We start from the raw sequence: 18,057 nt of genomic DNA on the forward strand, positions 1-18,057 counted from the left end.
GTCCGCAAATTTCTGGGAATTACCACCACAAAATCAGTCATTTTAATCACAAAAAAATCATGAAAAATTAGGGGGTTTAAATATACACAAAAGTTGAACTACAATGGAAATTCTAACTATTCATAAAAATTATAATTGTGGTCCAATAATACCACAATAACCGGGATACAAATCATTTTCATTACTAAGTGTATGAGTGTGTGTACCTTGTCATCGAGTTGTTTGTAAAGTTTGCCGAGTTCAACTTCACATTTATCCTTCTCGACACCAGTCAGTCGTGTCCCAAGCATTCCTGGCATGGGCGGCATACTTGGTGTGGAGGCAAACTTATCATTATTAATGGTGTTATCCAGTGCCAACACTTCTGCATTAACCTTTTCCTTATCGTACTGCTCTTCTGCTGGTACCGTTTCACCTGCAGAGCACAGAGAGAAAATGTTGAGGAAATGCAGACATGCACCTATCCAAAATATGATGAAATGTTTGAAGAACATTAATTATGTACAATAAACAAATAAGATTAAAATATGCAAACATTTAATAAAGAGTTTTAGACTTTTCAAATGTCACTACATTACCACTACAACACCATTTTATTTATTGTAATTTAAGAGATGCTTGGTATGTGATGGATGTGATGTGAATGCTGATGTAATTATGTAGTGAAACTAAAGATACATTTCTACTTGTGGACATAAAAGAAAGTCAAAGTCAAACCAATCTTATGCAGCATATTTTTAGTAATACAAAATGATGCATTATTTTTTTCTGCCACATTTATTAGAATATTTAGGAAATATTATGTTGTAATTTTGATCTGCTTATACGGGGCCGGGTAGCGGGGGCAGCAGTCTTAGAAGAGAACCCTAGACTTCCCTCTCCCCAGACGCTCCTCCAGGGGGATTACGGGGCGTTCCCAGGCCAGCAAAGAGACATAGTCCCTCCAGCGTGTCTTGGGTCTTCCCCGAGGCCTCCTCCCGGTGGGACATGCCTGGAACAACCTCCCTGGGTAGGCGTCCTGGAGGCATCCATAACAGATGCCCGAGCCACCCCCGCTGACTTCTCTAGATGTGGAGGAGCAGCGGCTCTACTCCGAGCTCCTCCCGGGTTACAAAGCTCCTCACCCTGTCTACCGCCCTGCCACCCTGCGAAGGACACTCATTTTGGCTGCTTTTATCTGAGATCTTGTAATTTCGGTCATGACCCAAAGCTCATGACCATAGGTGAGAGTTTGAACGTAAATTGACTGGTAAAATTGAAAGCTTTGCCTTTCGGCTCAGCTCCTTTACCACAACGAGCCAGTACATCGACCACATTACTGCTGCCGCCCCACCAATCCGCTCGTCAATCTTACGCTCCATCTTTCCCTCACTCGTGAACAAAACCCCAAGATACTTGAACTCCTCCACCTGGGGTAAGGACTTTCCTCCAACCTGAAGGTGGCAAACCCCCTTTTTCCAGTGGAGCACCATGGCCTAGGACTTGGAGGTGCTGATTGTCATCCCAGCCGCATCACACTAGGCAGCAAACCACCCCAGTGCATGTCGAAGGTCCATGTTCGATGAAGCCAACAGAACAACATCGTCTGCAAATAACAAATATGAAATCCTTTGGTCCCCGAACAAGACCCCCTCCAGCCCAAGGCTGCGCTTTGAAATTCTGTCCATAAAATTATGAACAGAACTGGTGATTAAGGGCAGCCCTGCCAAAGCCCAACATGCACTGGAAACAAGTCTGACTTATTGCCGGCAATGCAAACCAAAAGGGAGACAGCCCTTAACAAAGCGCCTCTGACACCATACTCCCACAGCACCCTCAACAGAGTGCCACGAGGGACACGATCAAATGCCTTCTCGGAGTCCACAAAACACATGTGGACGGGTTGGGCATATTCCCATGAACCCTCGAGCACCCAGGTGAGGGTATAGAGCTGGTCCAGTGTGCCACGGCCCTGACAAAAATCGCATTGTTCCTCCTGGATCCTAGGTTTAATCATTGGCTGGATCCTCCTCCCCAGTACCCTGGCAGAAACTTTCCCAGTATCACGTTCTATTCAGATATTTTGTGAATTTTAGATTGTAAATAAATAAAAACTACATTTATAATTATGCTTTGCCAAGCACATCATCTGGACAAAATGAAAAGATGATTTTCTCTCAGTATTCAGATTAAGTCTCAGATTCTCAAATTGTTGCATCATGGCCAAATATTGTCCTATTCTGACATTTCATTGAGATTTATCTATAAGGGCAGCACAATATATCGTTTTAGCATAGATTTAGCTATGAGCGCATCCGCAATAGACACATCGCAAAGATATGCAATGTTGAGTCTGAATTATAGTTGACTAAAAGCTACAGAATTGTATTTAATCACTATATTTGAACGGAATTCATATAATTTATGCCAAAATTGTACTTCAAAGTTTTGTCTTGTTTCTAGTCCAAATATTTACATATCAAAGTGAAAATCAGATTAGGCCACTTACCCCACTGGCAGGCAATTTAGCTTGTTTTAAGGTAAATCTCTTAAATGTGACTTACTACTTCTGATGGTGAAAACAAAGCCAAATTTTTACTTGCAAAAACTGGCAAACTGTCTTGTGAAACGGTATTCATATCAATACTTAAATCGCAGAAAAATAAAATATTCCACATCAATCAGATTTCTCCAATATCCTGCAGCCCTAATATAAATATATATATAGAAATAAAAATGGACACTTGACAATATTGTTAAAACAACAGGCCATTTCTCTGACCATTTCTCCACCGGTTAAGTTCGTTCTCCAACCATGTGATGGTGTTTCGGAGGCTCTTGTTTCGTTCTCTCTCTTTCTCGTATTTCTTCTTCCACTGCTCTGCTGTCAGCTCCACATTGACACACACAGTATTCTTGATAGTCTTAGCTCTGAAAACAGACAAACAAGAGTGTCACACAGTATTTCTCCTCACATTTATCTAGTTTGATTTGCATAAATACATAGAGCTTCGAGCATAAATGCAAACCGAGCAAGCGACAGCCATGACAGGTTTATTTTGCAAGGCAAAAAGAGAAAGTTGCTCAGGTATGAATGCATCTGCTCACCTCTGGCCGAACATAAGAGTAGATTTAGTCTCAGCTTCATTGAATGCGGAAGGAGAGCAGCAGATGACGATGGTGGTCCTGCAGTTTCCACCAAGAGAATCCTGCAAGATTCTTGTCATTTTACTGTCTCTGTATGGGACATAGGTCTAAGAGAGAAACAAAGAGGCGTATAGAATAGCATTAGATCAGCAGACATAAATAAAATTGATACAAGTGTGTAACTGCATTTAGTAAAAATAGCAAAAATACTGTTGTATTGATGTGGTTTAAATACATTGTTCCTGGGTTTAATATTTTGGCTTCACTAAAACCGCTCGTAGCAAAATAGGGCTTTGCAATAACTCGCTCAGCTGGTCCTGAGTTTTACAGCTTTAAACTGTCCTCCCTATGAGAAGAACACAAGGACTGTTGTGCGTTTGACACCACAATACAGATCGCCTACTATCATGTGAGCAACAGTATGTTTCTTGTCATAGTTCCCCCTTCACAAAGTCATTTTTAAACTCTTCATTTAAATGATGGTTTGTAGTTGTTAAAGTATTAAACCTAAGCTCTTAAAAGATTACATACTTTTTTATTACATAGCATACAGTGGTGCACCAAAATGAATTTTACAGATACACCCGAAATGTAAAAATTAGAGATGCACAATACATCAGTGGCCATATGGATATCTGCCATTTTTAATGTTATCATTTTTGGTCCTATATCAAAATTAGGCTGCTATTTTTAAACCGATAAATTGCAAGCATGAGAGAATCTTGCAGGAGTGCGGTAATAAAAGTGTCAAATGACTTAAAAGTACATTACAGTCACACTTTAATTTTAGAACATATGAGCTTGGTTCAGTTCTTAGTGCTTTCCTTTTCATTTTATTTAAAATGTATTTATTTGCCATGTTTGTTAAATACAGTTTTGTCATTTAACTGATTTTTTTATGCAACAGTCAAGTTGCATGTTAATTTACTATGCGAAGAAAAGGAAATCATTTATTATTGGCATGCTGATTTATATGAATACGTCTATATAACCTTACAATTTTAATTTTTTTCTTTTTTCTTTTTACTCTGAGTAGGCTATTGTAAGATCAGTTCACGTTTGATGAAGTTTTTAAAATAAAATCAGTTGTTCACAGTACAAATACAAACAATGTTTAAATATTTATATTTATTAGCTATTATATCGGTTATCTCCCTTCAAATTTCAAGATTTATCTGTATCGGCCAAAAAATCCATATCGGTCCATCCCTAGTAAAAATATATAATAAAATCACATTTTCCTTTGAATCAGTCAACAATATTTAATAAAATGCACTTGTCTTTTTTTCTTTCTATAAGACATACAATATTTCTCCTTTATGTTTCTCTCTGCTGTGAACTATAATCATAAAGAGTGACAGGTTGTAATTAAGCTAGTCTCAAAACGCATTTATTTAAAAAAGACACCACCAACTGGTTTTGATCAAAAAATGTATATAAAATGTATTTATTTAATTATTTAACCAGGAATGTCCCACTGAGATACAATATCTCTTCTACCAAGGAGTCCTGGTCAAGACAAGCAACATAGGACAGAGTTACAAAAAATAAATATTAGAAAACTTAAGACACAAACAAAAATAGTATAAATCATAGTTAATTGTTAAAACATGTGCACTGTTCTTTAAAATACTTTTATATAGAGCAATAGATGGTTAGGATTTAATTTGTAGTATAACTGGAAGTTCATTCCGTACATATGGAGCATACTTAGAGAACACAGATAGACCTAACTCTGTGTGGAAAAAAATGGCATCTTAAGTTAGAGTATATCTGCTGATCTGGTATTATAAGTACTGGAACAGTACTCCAACAAACTACATATGTACTCTGGTAATTTACCCACTACAGCTTTAAAAATAAAGCTATGATATGTCGTTTTCTCCTTGACTGTAATGAAGTCCATTCTGTCATTTTATATAGGCTACAGTGATGTGTGTATGCACTTAAAACAGTGACAAATTGTAAGGCACTATGATAAACAATATTAAATTTTTTATTAAAGATTCAGAGAGAGGGGTGCATATAAAGTATATCTATATATCAAAACTGACCCTTTGTTTTATATCTAAAGCTATAACAGTCATTGTTCTTATTATTTAGAATAAGAAATATGTCATAAATAATTTCAGTGAAGTTTAATTCATTAAATGCAAGTTAATTAAATATCAGCACCTTGGTCAACCACAATAGTTCTGGCAGGAAAAGAAAATTGACTAATTATACCATATTATCTCACATTATCTTAAATGATATTAAATTATGCACTAATTATGCTATATTGCATTGACCTTTGGTTATGCTCAAGCATCATTATTGGTCTCTAATTAACAGCAGCAATACTGAATGGGAAGTTAAAGTGACTCTCTGAACAGAGCTCTTAAAGGCCAGCCTCACAGCTCCAGGAGCTAAATGCTAGAAAACAAAGAGAGCACAGAAGTGATTTAAAGCTTTTGTGCGTGTGTACGTGACTCACCGAGCCCTCGGCTAAGGCCGATATCACGTTGCCCAGAGATGAGAGAGACTTGTTGATGTTTTTGGCTTCATCCAGCACAGCGCCTTCAGCTCCTGTTTTACTGACCTGTGAGAAAAAGCAAGAGTTCAACACACCAGGCTCAGGTTTTAATGAACTACAAAACAAAAGTTCAACACACACACCTTCTCACTGCCTGCCAAGTCGACCAGGTAGAGTTTCCCACTGAGCTTCTGTTCTGTCTGTGTGTTCTCCTGCTTGACGTTGATCAGGAAGATACTGTGACTCCTGGAGCTGTGTTCATTCATGTCTGAGACACACACACACACACACACACACACACACACATTACAACTAAATCTACATTTCACAGTCTATTTCAATCTTCCGTTCAAAAGGTTACATAAAAGATGAAGAGGTTACTGTTTCCTAACACAATCTATTTATTGATGGATACATTTTATTTTTTATTGAATGTAGCTAGATTTCAATCGTAATCGTAAGCATATTTATTTATGTTATATTATAATATTTTTATTGATGCTTTAATGTCATATCAGCAGCATTGGCAATAAATATTCCATACATTATTTTACAATCATAGCAGCTTCTCAATAAACAAGCATTAAACAAAAAAACAGAGAGATAACAACAGTGATCAAAGATCATAAAAGATCTTTCAATTTAGTCTACGATAAATATTCAAAATTCCTCCAGGAGAAATTAACTTTAAACATTTACTTGAAAAAAGGTCTGCAAAAAATGTTCTCTAATATATTTTAAAAACACATTCTATTAAAATATGCTTTGGTCAAAATATTCTTGTACAACTCACAAATTGGTTGATATTATATTATAATATGAATAAATATTTATAAATATACAGATGAAGTCAGAATTATTAGCCCCCCTGTTTATTTTTCTTTCTACATTTCTAATCATAGTAGTTTTAATAACTCATCTCTAATAACTGATTTCTCTTATCTTTGCCATGATGACAGTGAATAATATTTAACTAGATATTTTTCAAGACACTTCTATACAGCTTAAAGTGACATTTAAAGGCTTGACTAGGTTAATTAGGTTAACTAGGCAGGTTAGGGTAATTAGGAAAGTTATTGTTTAATGATGGTTTGTTTTGTAGACTATTGAAAAAATATATAGCTTAAAGGGACTAATAATTTTGACCTTAAAATGATGTTTAAAAAATTAAAAACAGCTTTTATTCTAGCCAAAATATAACAACTAAGACTTTCCCCAGAAGAATTTTTTTTATTATCGGACATACTGTGAAAATTTCCTTGCTCTGGTAAACATAATTTGGGAAATATTAAAAACAAAAACAAAAAACAAAGGAGCTAAAAATTCTGAGTTCAACTGTATATCTATATTATTTTGCAGAGATTTAGTGATATGACATTTATATTATATACTATATATATTTATTCTCCTTTGGTGTGTGTATTCGTACTTGTCACAGCTACATGTCTGTTGGATTTGCCCTCGTCAATAGTGTCCATCACTTCTTCTGGACTGCAAACAAACCGTTCAGTGCAACCCTAAACCAGAAATACAACAAACGTCTTATAATCTGCAGATCAGCAGCAATTATCACTTTGAGATTTTAATGGGACATCAGGTTTGAGAAACTCACCTTGACATAAGGAACCCTGTTTTTATCTTCGTGTACAGATAAATTAGTCTTTGAAACTGTAAGAGAAGGAGAGAAAATTCTGTTATAAGAAAAGCAGCTTCATATTTCTACAACCTTTTGACAATCCACTTCAAAGCATCTTATTGATGATTAGATCAAGTGCTGATGTGAGTTTCAAAGGTCCATTCATACAAAGGATGGCTATAGCTATGCAAACTTAACTGTTGTAATACTGTTAGAATATTGAATAAGAAAATAAATGAAATCACTTTCAGAAACAATTTTCAAAGCGGATGAATGATAACATGTACAGCCAATAAGAACACATTCTGCTTAAGAGCTTGAGCATTTAATTATTTACATTATCGAACATTATCATGCTTGGGTGGGCATTCATTTTTTAATTTTATTGCAGTTCTTGGTGTGAATGTGCATTAAAACATCGACCACACTCACCATCCAACAAATCCCGAATCTTATCCAGATAAATTTCAAAATATGACACCTGCCAAGGTAAAACACACCCTCAATATAACAGATGCACAATTGTTTAAAGTCTGAAGTGACAATGAAATAACAAACCATCCATGAATAGGAAGAAAGAGTGAATAAGACTCAGACTCACTTTAATGTGAAACTCCAGGTTTTCATCCATAGAGTAAATGTAGTTAAAGATGTCTTGCACTATTCTGGGAATAATTCCCATACCATCTGTATCATGGAGATTTCCCTAAAAAATAACCACGAAAAGTCAGAAAAGTGAAAAGAAACTAACTATTTAACTACATTTTGAGCCTTTATTTTGATTAGTAAATGCTGCAGTTTAAAAGTTTCTTTGTGTGTGTGTGTGTGTGTGTGTGTGTGTGTGTGTGTGTGTGTGTGTGTATTTTAGCAGATTAGAAAGCCATTTAAATATTATTGCAAACTTAAATAGTTTACTATTTCCATATATATTTATTTTCTGTAATGCAAAGCTGAATATTCAGCAATGTTATGTATTACGATGTTTAAAAACAGTTTTTTTTTGTTCTTATTATTATATTATTATAAGTGAAAATGGCTGTTCTGCTTAATAAAGTGTTGAAAGTGGGTTTTTTTCAGGGACCGCTGAACTTAATTTGATTAAAATTTACTTAAAATAAATATTCTGCAACATATTTATTGACATTTTAAATACATTTAATGCTTTGTTGATGAAAAACTATTAAGTACTTTCAGAGTTCTAAATGACCTTAAACTTTGAATGACAGCATTTTCTAAACATCTAAACTTAAGCCTCAATCCGGTTAAATGTTTTCACTAACATTGACTTTCAGTGTAAAGCTACTTTGAGACAACTGAAATGTGTAAAGTTCAATATACAAAATGTGATTATGGTCACTTCAAAGCAGATGGACTATAACAGAAATCCAATACATTTAACTCTAGAAGCAGCAATTCACTGTCAATTATCTCTAAACATGGTGCAATTTTACACTTGAGACTAAAAGGTCATCCAAATATAAAAAATATAATAACACGTAATAACATACCTTACGTGTAGGCAAGTATATGTAAATGTTTTTGCACAGATTTTCACTTTATTTTAGCCAATTGAACATCAATTCTCACCCACCTCCATTGTGTGTGTTTTGCCTGAGGACGTCTGACCATAGGCAAAAATGGTTCCGTTATATCCAGCAAGTACATCTGTGGAAACAGCCGTGTTTTAAAAATTATTGAAGGTTTTATTTTGACTGAGAGGTCTATCAACCGAACTTTTGCATCTACCTTTGACGATCTGTTGAGCGCAGGCTGTGTACACCTGCTCCTGTGTCGTGTTGGACTGGAAAACTCTGTCAAACACATACGGCTTACCCTGAGAAAAACAAAACACGGTTCAATGGTACATTCAATCATTGAATTCTAATCTGTATGGTTGATTAATAACACCAGCATGAATACAATTGGCTAATTAGCAAATAATCCTGTATCAAAGGTATCATTTGAAGGTAATACTATGATTAATGTTGCATGATACATTTCTATCATAACCCATCACTACTGTATCATTTATCAGCTATTGTGTTTTGTGGAACTCTATGCATTTATGCTGACCACACCACATTGAGGGTGAATGGATTTTAAAGGCACAGTAAGTAATTTCACCCCTAGAAGGCGAATGTTCAAAACAAACAAAGGTGTATTTTGATGACGCAGTGTGATACCATGGGAGTTGTCATCTTCATTATATCACACAAAAATCATGTTAATGGATGAGCTAAAGTATTGAAAACCTATTATCATGATAGTACGAAGCAGTTTCTGATGAGAGACGAGTACAACGCAACACAAAAGTTGTGAGCATTTATAAATTCACAGTCTAAAAAAATAAAAATAAAATAAAATGTTGGTTCTGTTATGATGCTGCTCTGCGTGCAGTCTAAAAAACCACAACATGTAGACCAGTGGTGGGAAAACTTTCTAGACCCAAGGGCCACATCAAGTTTTGCAAACCAAGTGAAGGGCCACACGTCAAGCCCTTCAAAAAAATAACTTCTTTATATTGGCAGTATGCATGGAACATGTAATATCGGACAGAAACGCGTCACATTTAAAGGGCACCTAGGTTACCCCTTTTTTCAGATTTAATACAAGTCTTTTGCGTCTCTAGAATGTGTATATAAAGTTTCAGATCAAAATACCCATCAGATTTTTCATTATACCTTTAACAAGATGCTGTTTTATACTGATTTCCAGCAGGGGGTGGTTTTGTCATACTGCGCCTTTAAGACGAGTCTTTCCCGCCCACTATTTCTACATGCCTCCTCCCTCAGCTGCGTCAGACAACAGACAGACTTAAAGGAAGAAGGTCTCACGTAGCGTTTGTGAGATACTACAGTAAGAACAAACCTTTACTAATCAGTATTGTGAAGTTGCATTGATGAGTCACACACAATATCGTTACAAAGTTAACGCGCGCGCCCGTGCACGCACACACACACACACACACACACACACACACACACACACACACACACACACACACACACACACACACACACACACACACACACACACACACACAGGCACCATAGTTTGCACATCTCGATATAGACCATTTTGAGGGATGTAAACAATAACAATGGTCCTAACGGATTTCCCGTTTTACATTTAATTTAATTTTCATGGCTCCCAAGAATCCTAAAAGGTCCACATATTGATAAATAACGTTATGAAAGCTGTTTTAACGTTGAGATATGATTGAATTGTCTCTTGTTACAGTTATTAAACAAGTTTGACAACAAGCAGGAAATGTTCAAGAGCCAATGGCATCACCACATTGAAATGGTCTATTAAAGCATCTTTGGGGTTGCCCTGTTTTCTGTATAAACCAAACTGGAAATCTTAGTGGTATGGCGTCATTGTAGAGCTGCATGATTCTGGCTAAAATGAGAATCACAATTTTTTTGCTTAAAATCAAGATCACGATTTTCTCACAATTCTACAGATGTAAAATAAAGATTAATACGAGTAGCCTTTTATTATTGTTATTTCTCAAACATATGGTAAAACAATAATATATGTAGGCCAACTGTTATTTTGAATAGACTTTGAATGGTGGACTTGAACAGACTTTAAATTTGTCCTGGTCATTAATGCACGGTAAAGTGAAGACATCAGATTGCAACTATTCATAATTCTGATGTTGAATTATTATGTTTGAGACATATGCTTGCAATCTGTCATTGACATCATTATCAGAAAATTTTTTCTACTGGTAAAATCAGACATTTGTCATTATCAGATTCCCTCTACCACTATATTTAACATTTTATAGGCTAAAGTAGTTATACTGACACTGTTAAATATTTATTCTCATGCACAACACTGTTGGCTATGAAAGAAAAACATATTAAATGCTCATCGCTATCATTACTCTAGAGTGTGATATGATAATTTCAATAATGTGCCCACTTTTGGTTTCACTTGACTGCTAAGTGTAGTTCATACATCCCGCGCGGCTCCCAAACGATCACTCTGTGCCACAAACTGAATGTTATTTAAAACTGTATTACCCTTTAGTCACAGCCTATGCAGGTTCTGTACACTAAAGTAGACATGCCTGCCCACTAGGGTTGGGCATCTAAGCTATAATGCCGATTCGATACGCATCTCGATACAAAGAATACGATCCGATATATTAGCGATACATTTGTGACATATTGCGATGCAACACGATACGATTCACACCCATATCACGATACGATGCGATAATTCAGCACTAACTAATTAGATCAAGTTTATGAGATTATGTGAAAGAGGATGCTGTGCCATTGAATGAGTTTGATTATTTATTAATCAAGCAAAATCAAGACTTTTTTTTTACAAACTTTTCTCTCAGAGCCAGAGTGTCAGTTTACAGTAGAGGGCCATTTTAGAACATATAGCACATATTATTTAAGTATTTTCAAGATAAACAGAATGTATGAGTGCAATATATATTAAAATATGTATATTTGCACTCTTTCAACATAAAGGTTGAGCATTGCACAACAAGAATTGTGATTTAACTTTTCAACTATGAAAACAAGTTTTACAAAGATATTTTGCCACTGAATATTAAAAACTTAAGGTCGTGAACTAGCAGTGTTATGTTGCTTTGAAACATCACCGTCACTGTAAACGACAGGCTAATAAAAATATAATTAAATACAAATTAACAGGAGGAGGTATTTAAAACCTTCGTTCTCCGTGACACTAGGCTGAATATCTTTGCAGATGAACAATGCAATAACATCCGTTTTTGGCGTAGAGCGCACAAAACTGTTGCGCATGGAAAAAAACTTGCAGTGCTTTTCTCACCACTTTTGGAGCTGGTAGCTACAGTTGAAGCAGTGCAGGAAGCCGGGGATGCAGGAACACTGGAAGATGCTTCCAAAACAACACCGTGGCGCCACTTCAAGTGAGATTTCAGATTAGTCGTACTGCTGCCCGTGTATTTTACAGATGCGCGGCACATTTTGCAAATTGCATCTGTCCTGTCAAGTCATCCATCCTTAAATCCATAATGTTGCCATACTTTAGATTTAGATCTCAGTGGGGAATAAAATGTTTGTTTTGCTTCTCGCGCTTTCTGAGGGTGCACCACTAGCTTCATCCGCACACCTGATACACTGAGTTGTAGTGTAAGTGTACACATCCGCAAGTTCGTTGCTAAGTCATACTTTATGTAGGTCGATTAAATTATCCGCCAAAAACAGGTTGACAACACTTGTTAATAAATAAAAAATACATTCTATATTAAAAATATAAGTTGTATCTTGGAAAAACCGATGCATCTCGCAAAAACCGATGCATCTCAATTTGCTTCCAAAATTTCATTCATCCTCTGCTGCTCTACCGATGCACTCGCATCGTGCACGCGCATGACCGCGTATCGATACATATCGGTTAATTTTCCCATCCCTACTGCCCACCCTCTCTGTGGTAACAGCTCACATAATGTATGATTTTGCGACCGCGAATACATCATTACATGAAGACAGAAATGACATTTTCAGGTGAATTATACCTTATAAATACAGTATGTGACTCTTTCAACACCATTTGGAGGTGTCCATGTTGCTGAACAAAGTATGTGATTGTGAAGACTTGTGCGGTCGCCTTTGCTTCTCTCCAGAACTTGAAAATATGATTGGCAGAATCGTAGAAATGCTGGATTAAAATCGTCTAGGGGGTCGAATCGAGATCGCAATCTTTTTTCGATTAATCATGCAGCTCTGTCATTGGCTAGTCAAAAATGTTTTTCTCTGGATTTGAGTGTTTTTTTAATGAAAAATTTTCCATATTAGCTTTTAACAAACACAAAGACCATCCAGTTGTGAGGTGATGGTGGCTTGATGGATAAAGATCTGTGCTGCCAACACAAAGACTGCAGATTCAGCTTCAGCTAAAGTGCAAAATGAGCAAGAACGATGCCAACTCTTGGGCTTTAAACTATGAGCTCTCCTCCATGGGCTCAGGGCTGACGGGAAGACAATAAAGGATCTTATAACATAAACCTTTTAGAGACTTCTGATCAATTTCAACATACTTATGAGCAAAAGAATGTGCACCCGAAGATATCTTAAGTCTGTGTCAGCATTTAATTCAACTCACAAGAGTAATTTTACTTAAAAAAGAAATTGAATGCAATTAATGTACGAGTATAATGTTTCAAAGACCCCAAATTATGGGTGAAATAATGTTTAGGATTAAGTAAAGCATCATTTAATGTAAAAAAAAAAAAAAAAACTCTAAAAATACTTGCACCCAAGACAAAAAAAAACAATACATGGTCATGCTAAATTTCATTACATGATTAAACATTTCTCACTTTCAAATGGGTAAAACCTTGTGGTTTAGGGAACAGAGGCAAAGTTTAAAATGACAGTAAAATAACTGAGTAGTCATTGGCTGCACAACGACCCTTAAACAGTTTTCTATAAGTCACTGCAATATTCTTGTTCTAAACCTGCTTGAAAGTGCTTTTTGGCAGATAAACTACTGAAATACTCAATTACATTTTATCGAGTATCTTGTGTAAATCATTATATTTTTGTGTATCAGCCTTTTGTTTTCGATTCTTGAAAACGGCTTTTGTCTTTGACCCACACACCCATATCAGATGACTGATATTAAGGAGAAGATTAATGAGCACCACGCCATTCATCACACCGTGCAGTCAGACAAGGAGGCAACAATTTACATTAATTCTCTCACCTTTTTCTTAGTTTAATCTTTGACTACAGCCTTATTTAATGATATCTGTGCAATGTCAAAAATCATTAGTCTGCAAATGTTGTAACTATCACTACTGTTGCTTATCAGACCTTGAATTGCATATCATTACTGTGACAAGAGGCAGCCTGAGTATTTAATCATCTGTTAATGACATACTTGTTATTCATATTTTAAAATGCTCATCACTTCATTAACTAAATGAACTCGAAACAAGCAACAAATGAAATTGCGTTATTATCAATCAAAATTGCACCATATGATAAAAAAACTAACTCCCTAAAACATCAAGGCGAATTACTTAAATGACTGTCTTCAGCAGTCCAAAGTCTCGAGGCAATGAGAGAGAAAATATAATGTTTAACAGCTTTGACAAGCTGGCCACCGGTTTACAGTCGTTAAGCCACTTTTGCTTTAGCAGCAAGTCTCAAGGCAGCTGAAATGTGCAGATTTTACATATTGACAAAGGAGGAGGCTCTAATGCCAGCGTGGGAACACTACTGACTGTCAATAACAGCATGTTCAATATATATTTCTTCCTTCTTAAAGATTCCCATTCAGCATAGTACAATATATTGTTATTTAATGCCATGTCAGCATCTTAGGTATTTTTATGACAAAAACTGACCCTTTTTTTTGATTAAATTAAACCAAAAACCAACAAGTTGCATTACAAAATATGTTTTACATTAACATATGATTCATTCTAAAAAACGTTTCTTCCTTAGTGGCAAAGATGTGTGTAGATTTAAAATGACAACAAAGTAATATTTCAGGGTGCACTGTGGTTATTGAATGCCATCAAATTTTTTTTTGTAAGTATGACAAAACTTTTAGTAAATACATTCACATTCCATGAAATTTAAAAGTGTTTTTAGTGTCGGTGCCATTGGTGTAGTGGTTAGTGCGATCCTGTGCCGATCCTTCCCTTCTCTCTGCTCCCCATGCTTTCCTGTCAATTCTCTCTACTGTCCTATCAAAAATAAAAGTGAAACCCCGAAAAAATAATTACAAAAAAAAAGTGTTTTTAGTAAATAAAGGAAAAAAAAGGGCTGTTCAATATATCGTTTCAGCATCGATATCGTAGTGTGATTGTTCAAAATAGTCACATCGCGAATATATGGGATGTTGAGAGCGGAGTGTAATTTATCATTTCGCGGGTGTTTTTTTTTGAGGGCTGTGACTGCGTGAGGATTTCAACATAATCTAGGTTTAGGAAACTGTACTGTTTTTAACTTTGACAAATTAAAAAATATATGCTTATTTTAATTGTTTATAAAACAAACAGTATTATTCAACATTTGATTATTCAATTACTGTATAGATGAATACAGTTCAACTTCTCGAACAATAATAAAATACTGCTTATTTAATTTGTATCTTCTTTAAATAGATTTTATCTATGCCTATAGATTGTTTCTTATATTTTATGCATATGCACTCCCCTACAGAATCGTAACAAACTATTTTTGCAAATAGTTTTGCAACCAATCTAGTGAAATTAATTTTGCAATACATATTGCTGAATATTTTTTTATAAATAAATAAAATAAAAATTAATAAATTATAAAAAAAAGCGCAATGTAAAATTTTTCTAATATCGCACAGCTGTAGTAAAAATGTAAAAATACATGATGATCATTATTTTTTATTCAGAAAAAATAAATTAAACTGAACAAAATTTAACAAAGAAAAAAAGTAAAGCTGTATTACTTATATATTACAGCTGCATGACATTGGAAAAATCTAACATTGCAATATTTTTTCATTTTGCAATATGAATGCATGTTCACCAGATCACTTAATATCTCTTTTTGAAAAGAATTGATAACGTTAGATTGACTGGGACGATTCTGCAGTGAGAGTACATGTCTATAAAATCTAATAAACAACCTTAAACAACAAATAAACTTTTTGGGGTCCCCCAACACATTTTTGTTGTTGTCTGAGCTATTTACAGTGCTTTTCTGTATTTGCATGAGTTGTGAGTATATTCATGCTTGTGTTTGGTCAGAGATTGATGAATTAATGTTTACTATTTTGCATCTCAACAATCTATATATAATATATAATATCTATATCTATATATAATCTAGATAAACAATCTATAAACTTTTTGGGGTCTCTTGACACATTTTCCTTGTAGTCTGTTCTATTTGCAGTGCATTTTTGTATTTGCATGTGTTGTGGAGATTTTCATGCATAACAATGTAGAAATATAATCAAGAAAAAAATATAATTAAAATAGAGTTTATCATATCTGGAAGTTTTATTCATTTATTTTTATTGTATTAAGATGCACCTCTTTTGTATATTCCTTCTTTTAGATGTTGCCAAGCCTCTCAAGTTAAATGATAACATATAGACTGAACAAATATGGTACACTCTGTTTTCTCAGTTCTCACTGTTAGCTCAGAAACTCTGGAATTATATATTTTATTTTTATGTTTTTCTTTTCTTTCAATGCTGTGGTTGTGGTAGGGGTAATGTAATGCTTTAAATTATAAATGCAAAAAACTCAATAAATAAATATAAAAAAAAAGAAATCATGTCCCGAGTCTAAAAGCATTCAAGTACAGTAACTGAATGATGAAAATAAAAATAATTCAATACAATTAATAGTAGTTCACAAATGGTGCAATTTCTTATACCTCGATTCTTTTAAAGTCATTTTATAAGTACAGGGATTAAAAAAACGCATGCAAATGATCAATAATACAAACTCAACATTGCATATGCTGCAATCTTACAATTGCGAATGATCACATTGCGATATCGATGTTGAAATTATATATTGTGCAGCCCTAATATATTTATTTATTTCTAGATGATTGAGATTCTCTCACACCATGGCTTAAATTTAATCTCATATATTTTGGCTAAATACAATGCTGATACAGAACTGAGGCCCGTCTCCTCTAGAAGAGGAAAATTCCCCAGAGTTCTAATCGAGGCACTTTCTTAGCTAACTAACTATTTTCTCGTCTCATTTTCTCCCTAGTCCCAGGGGCTGCACAGGGTGGAGCACACTCTATTTCCACAGCATTATCTCACCTTCCTCCAACCCTAACACACACACACACACACACTCTGTTTCAGTTAAATTATTGTGGACAAGCCTGAAGCGGTCTTCAACTCCTGGGCATTCTCTCACATTATCTTCATACTCAGAGGAGGACTATTAAGAGAGCAAGTACTGAACAAAAACAAACATATCCGTTTCAAAGCCGGTCTTTCAGGAACGCTGTAACCAGACAGGAATTCTTGACCCAGAAAATCATAAAAGATTTTGCGAAATTGAACAGGACATACAAGAAAAACTGCTCACTGAAATCATTATTTGCACATAAAGGGATGGTGGTCACCTGTAAGATTAGGGCAGGTTGCCACACGGCATGTTTGCTTTCAACGCCATTCATCATGTAATAGTTTAGTCAGCCATAAAAAAACACACATCTGAGTTTATGGGCTGATGTTTGAACTGGCTTTAAAGATAATCAAAGCATAGCAACAATGACTAATCAATTCCCCACCCATTACTACACCTATATCCTAGTGCGACTTTGAGAATCAGGTTTCTCACAGTGCACATACAGATTATACCAGCAAGATCAGAATCTCTTACTGATTATTTATTATACATTTCTATAAAAATGATGAAAGTTACATTGTTTTTTATGTTCAAATCTGCTTGCTTTAAAGCAATCGACTGTATAACGTTTCATATAAATAAATATGACATGGGTGAGTCCTGAACTGCAGAACAATTATCAGATGCTCCCTATAACTAAACTTTTCCCACAGCTGCCATTTAAGTTGCATGACTTTTATTGTTTGTTAGGTTTTTTTGTTAGTCAACTGAAAATCTACAGTAGTAGATATCTATAGTTCCATATGTTAACTCAAAGTATGTATTTTGAAGTTATTTTTACCTCTAATTGAAGAATAAGAACTTCATTGCGAGTACATCTTGTCTTTTAGATGAGACTTTATTTAGCCTTTAACTTATCTATCATTTGGACACATACGCAAGTCCATTCAA

The 18,057-nt window shown here is 35.0% G+C and overlaps 1 protein-coding gene across 2 annotated transcripts in view; it reads right to left on the reverse strand.

The window, feature by feature from the left end:
- The window catches only part of kif5ba (kinesin family member 5B, a), a 35,499-nt gene that overhangs the window by 16,292 nt on the left and 1,150 nt on the right, over nucleotides 1–18,057 (reverse strand). For both annotated transcript variants that reach the window (XM_686820.10, XM_005171408.5), the window contains exons 2-12: nucleotides 9,024–9,111; nucleotides 8,869–8,942; nucleotides 7,879–7,983; nucleotides 7,710–7,758; nucleotides 7,254–7,309; nucleotides 7,071–7,158; nucleotides 5,785–5,909; nucleotides 5,603–5,707; nucleotides 3,088–3,233; nucleotides 2,762–2,910; nucleotides 207–415 (exon numbers count right to left, since the gene is read on the reverse strand). In XM_686820.10, the coding sequence (XP_691912.6) occupies nucleotides 207–415; nucleotides 2,762–2,910; nucleotides 3,088–3,233; nucleotides 5,603–5,707; nucleotides 5,785–5,909; nucleotides 7,071–7,158; nucleotides 7,254–7,309; nucleotides 7,710–7,758; nucleotides 7,879–7,983; nucleotides 8,869–8,942; nucleotides 9,024–9,111 (1,194 nt within the window). The remainder of the gene's footprint in view (nucleotides 1–206; nucleotides 416–2,761; nucleotides 2,911–3,087; nucleotides 3,234–5,602; nucleotides 5,708–5,784; nucleotides 5,910–7,070; nucleotides 7,159–7,253; nucleotides 7,310–7,709; nucleotides 7,759–7,878; nucleotides 7,984–8,868; nucleotides 8,943–9,023; nucleotides 9,112–18,057) is intronic.

This window comes from Danio rerio, chromosome 2 (assembly GCF_049306965.1).
Source record: "Danio rerio strain Tuebingen ecotype United States chromosome 2, GRCz12tu, whole genome shotgun sequence".
Classification (NCBI taxonomy): Eukaryota; Metazoa; Chordata; class Actinopteri; order Cypriniformes; family Danionidae; genus Danio; species Danio rerio.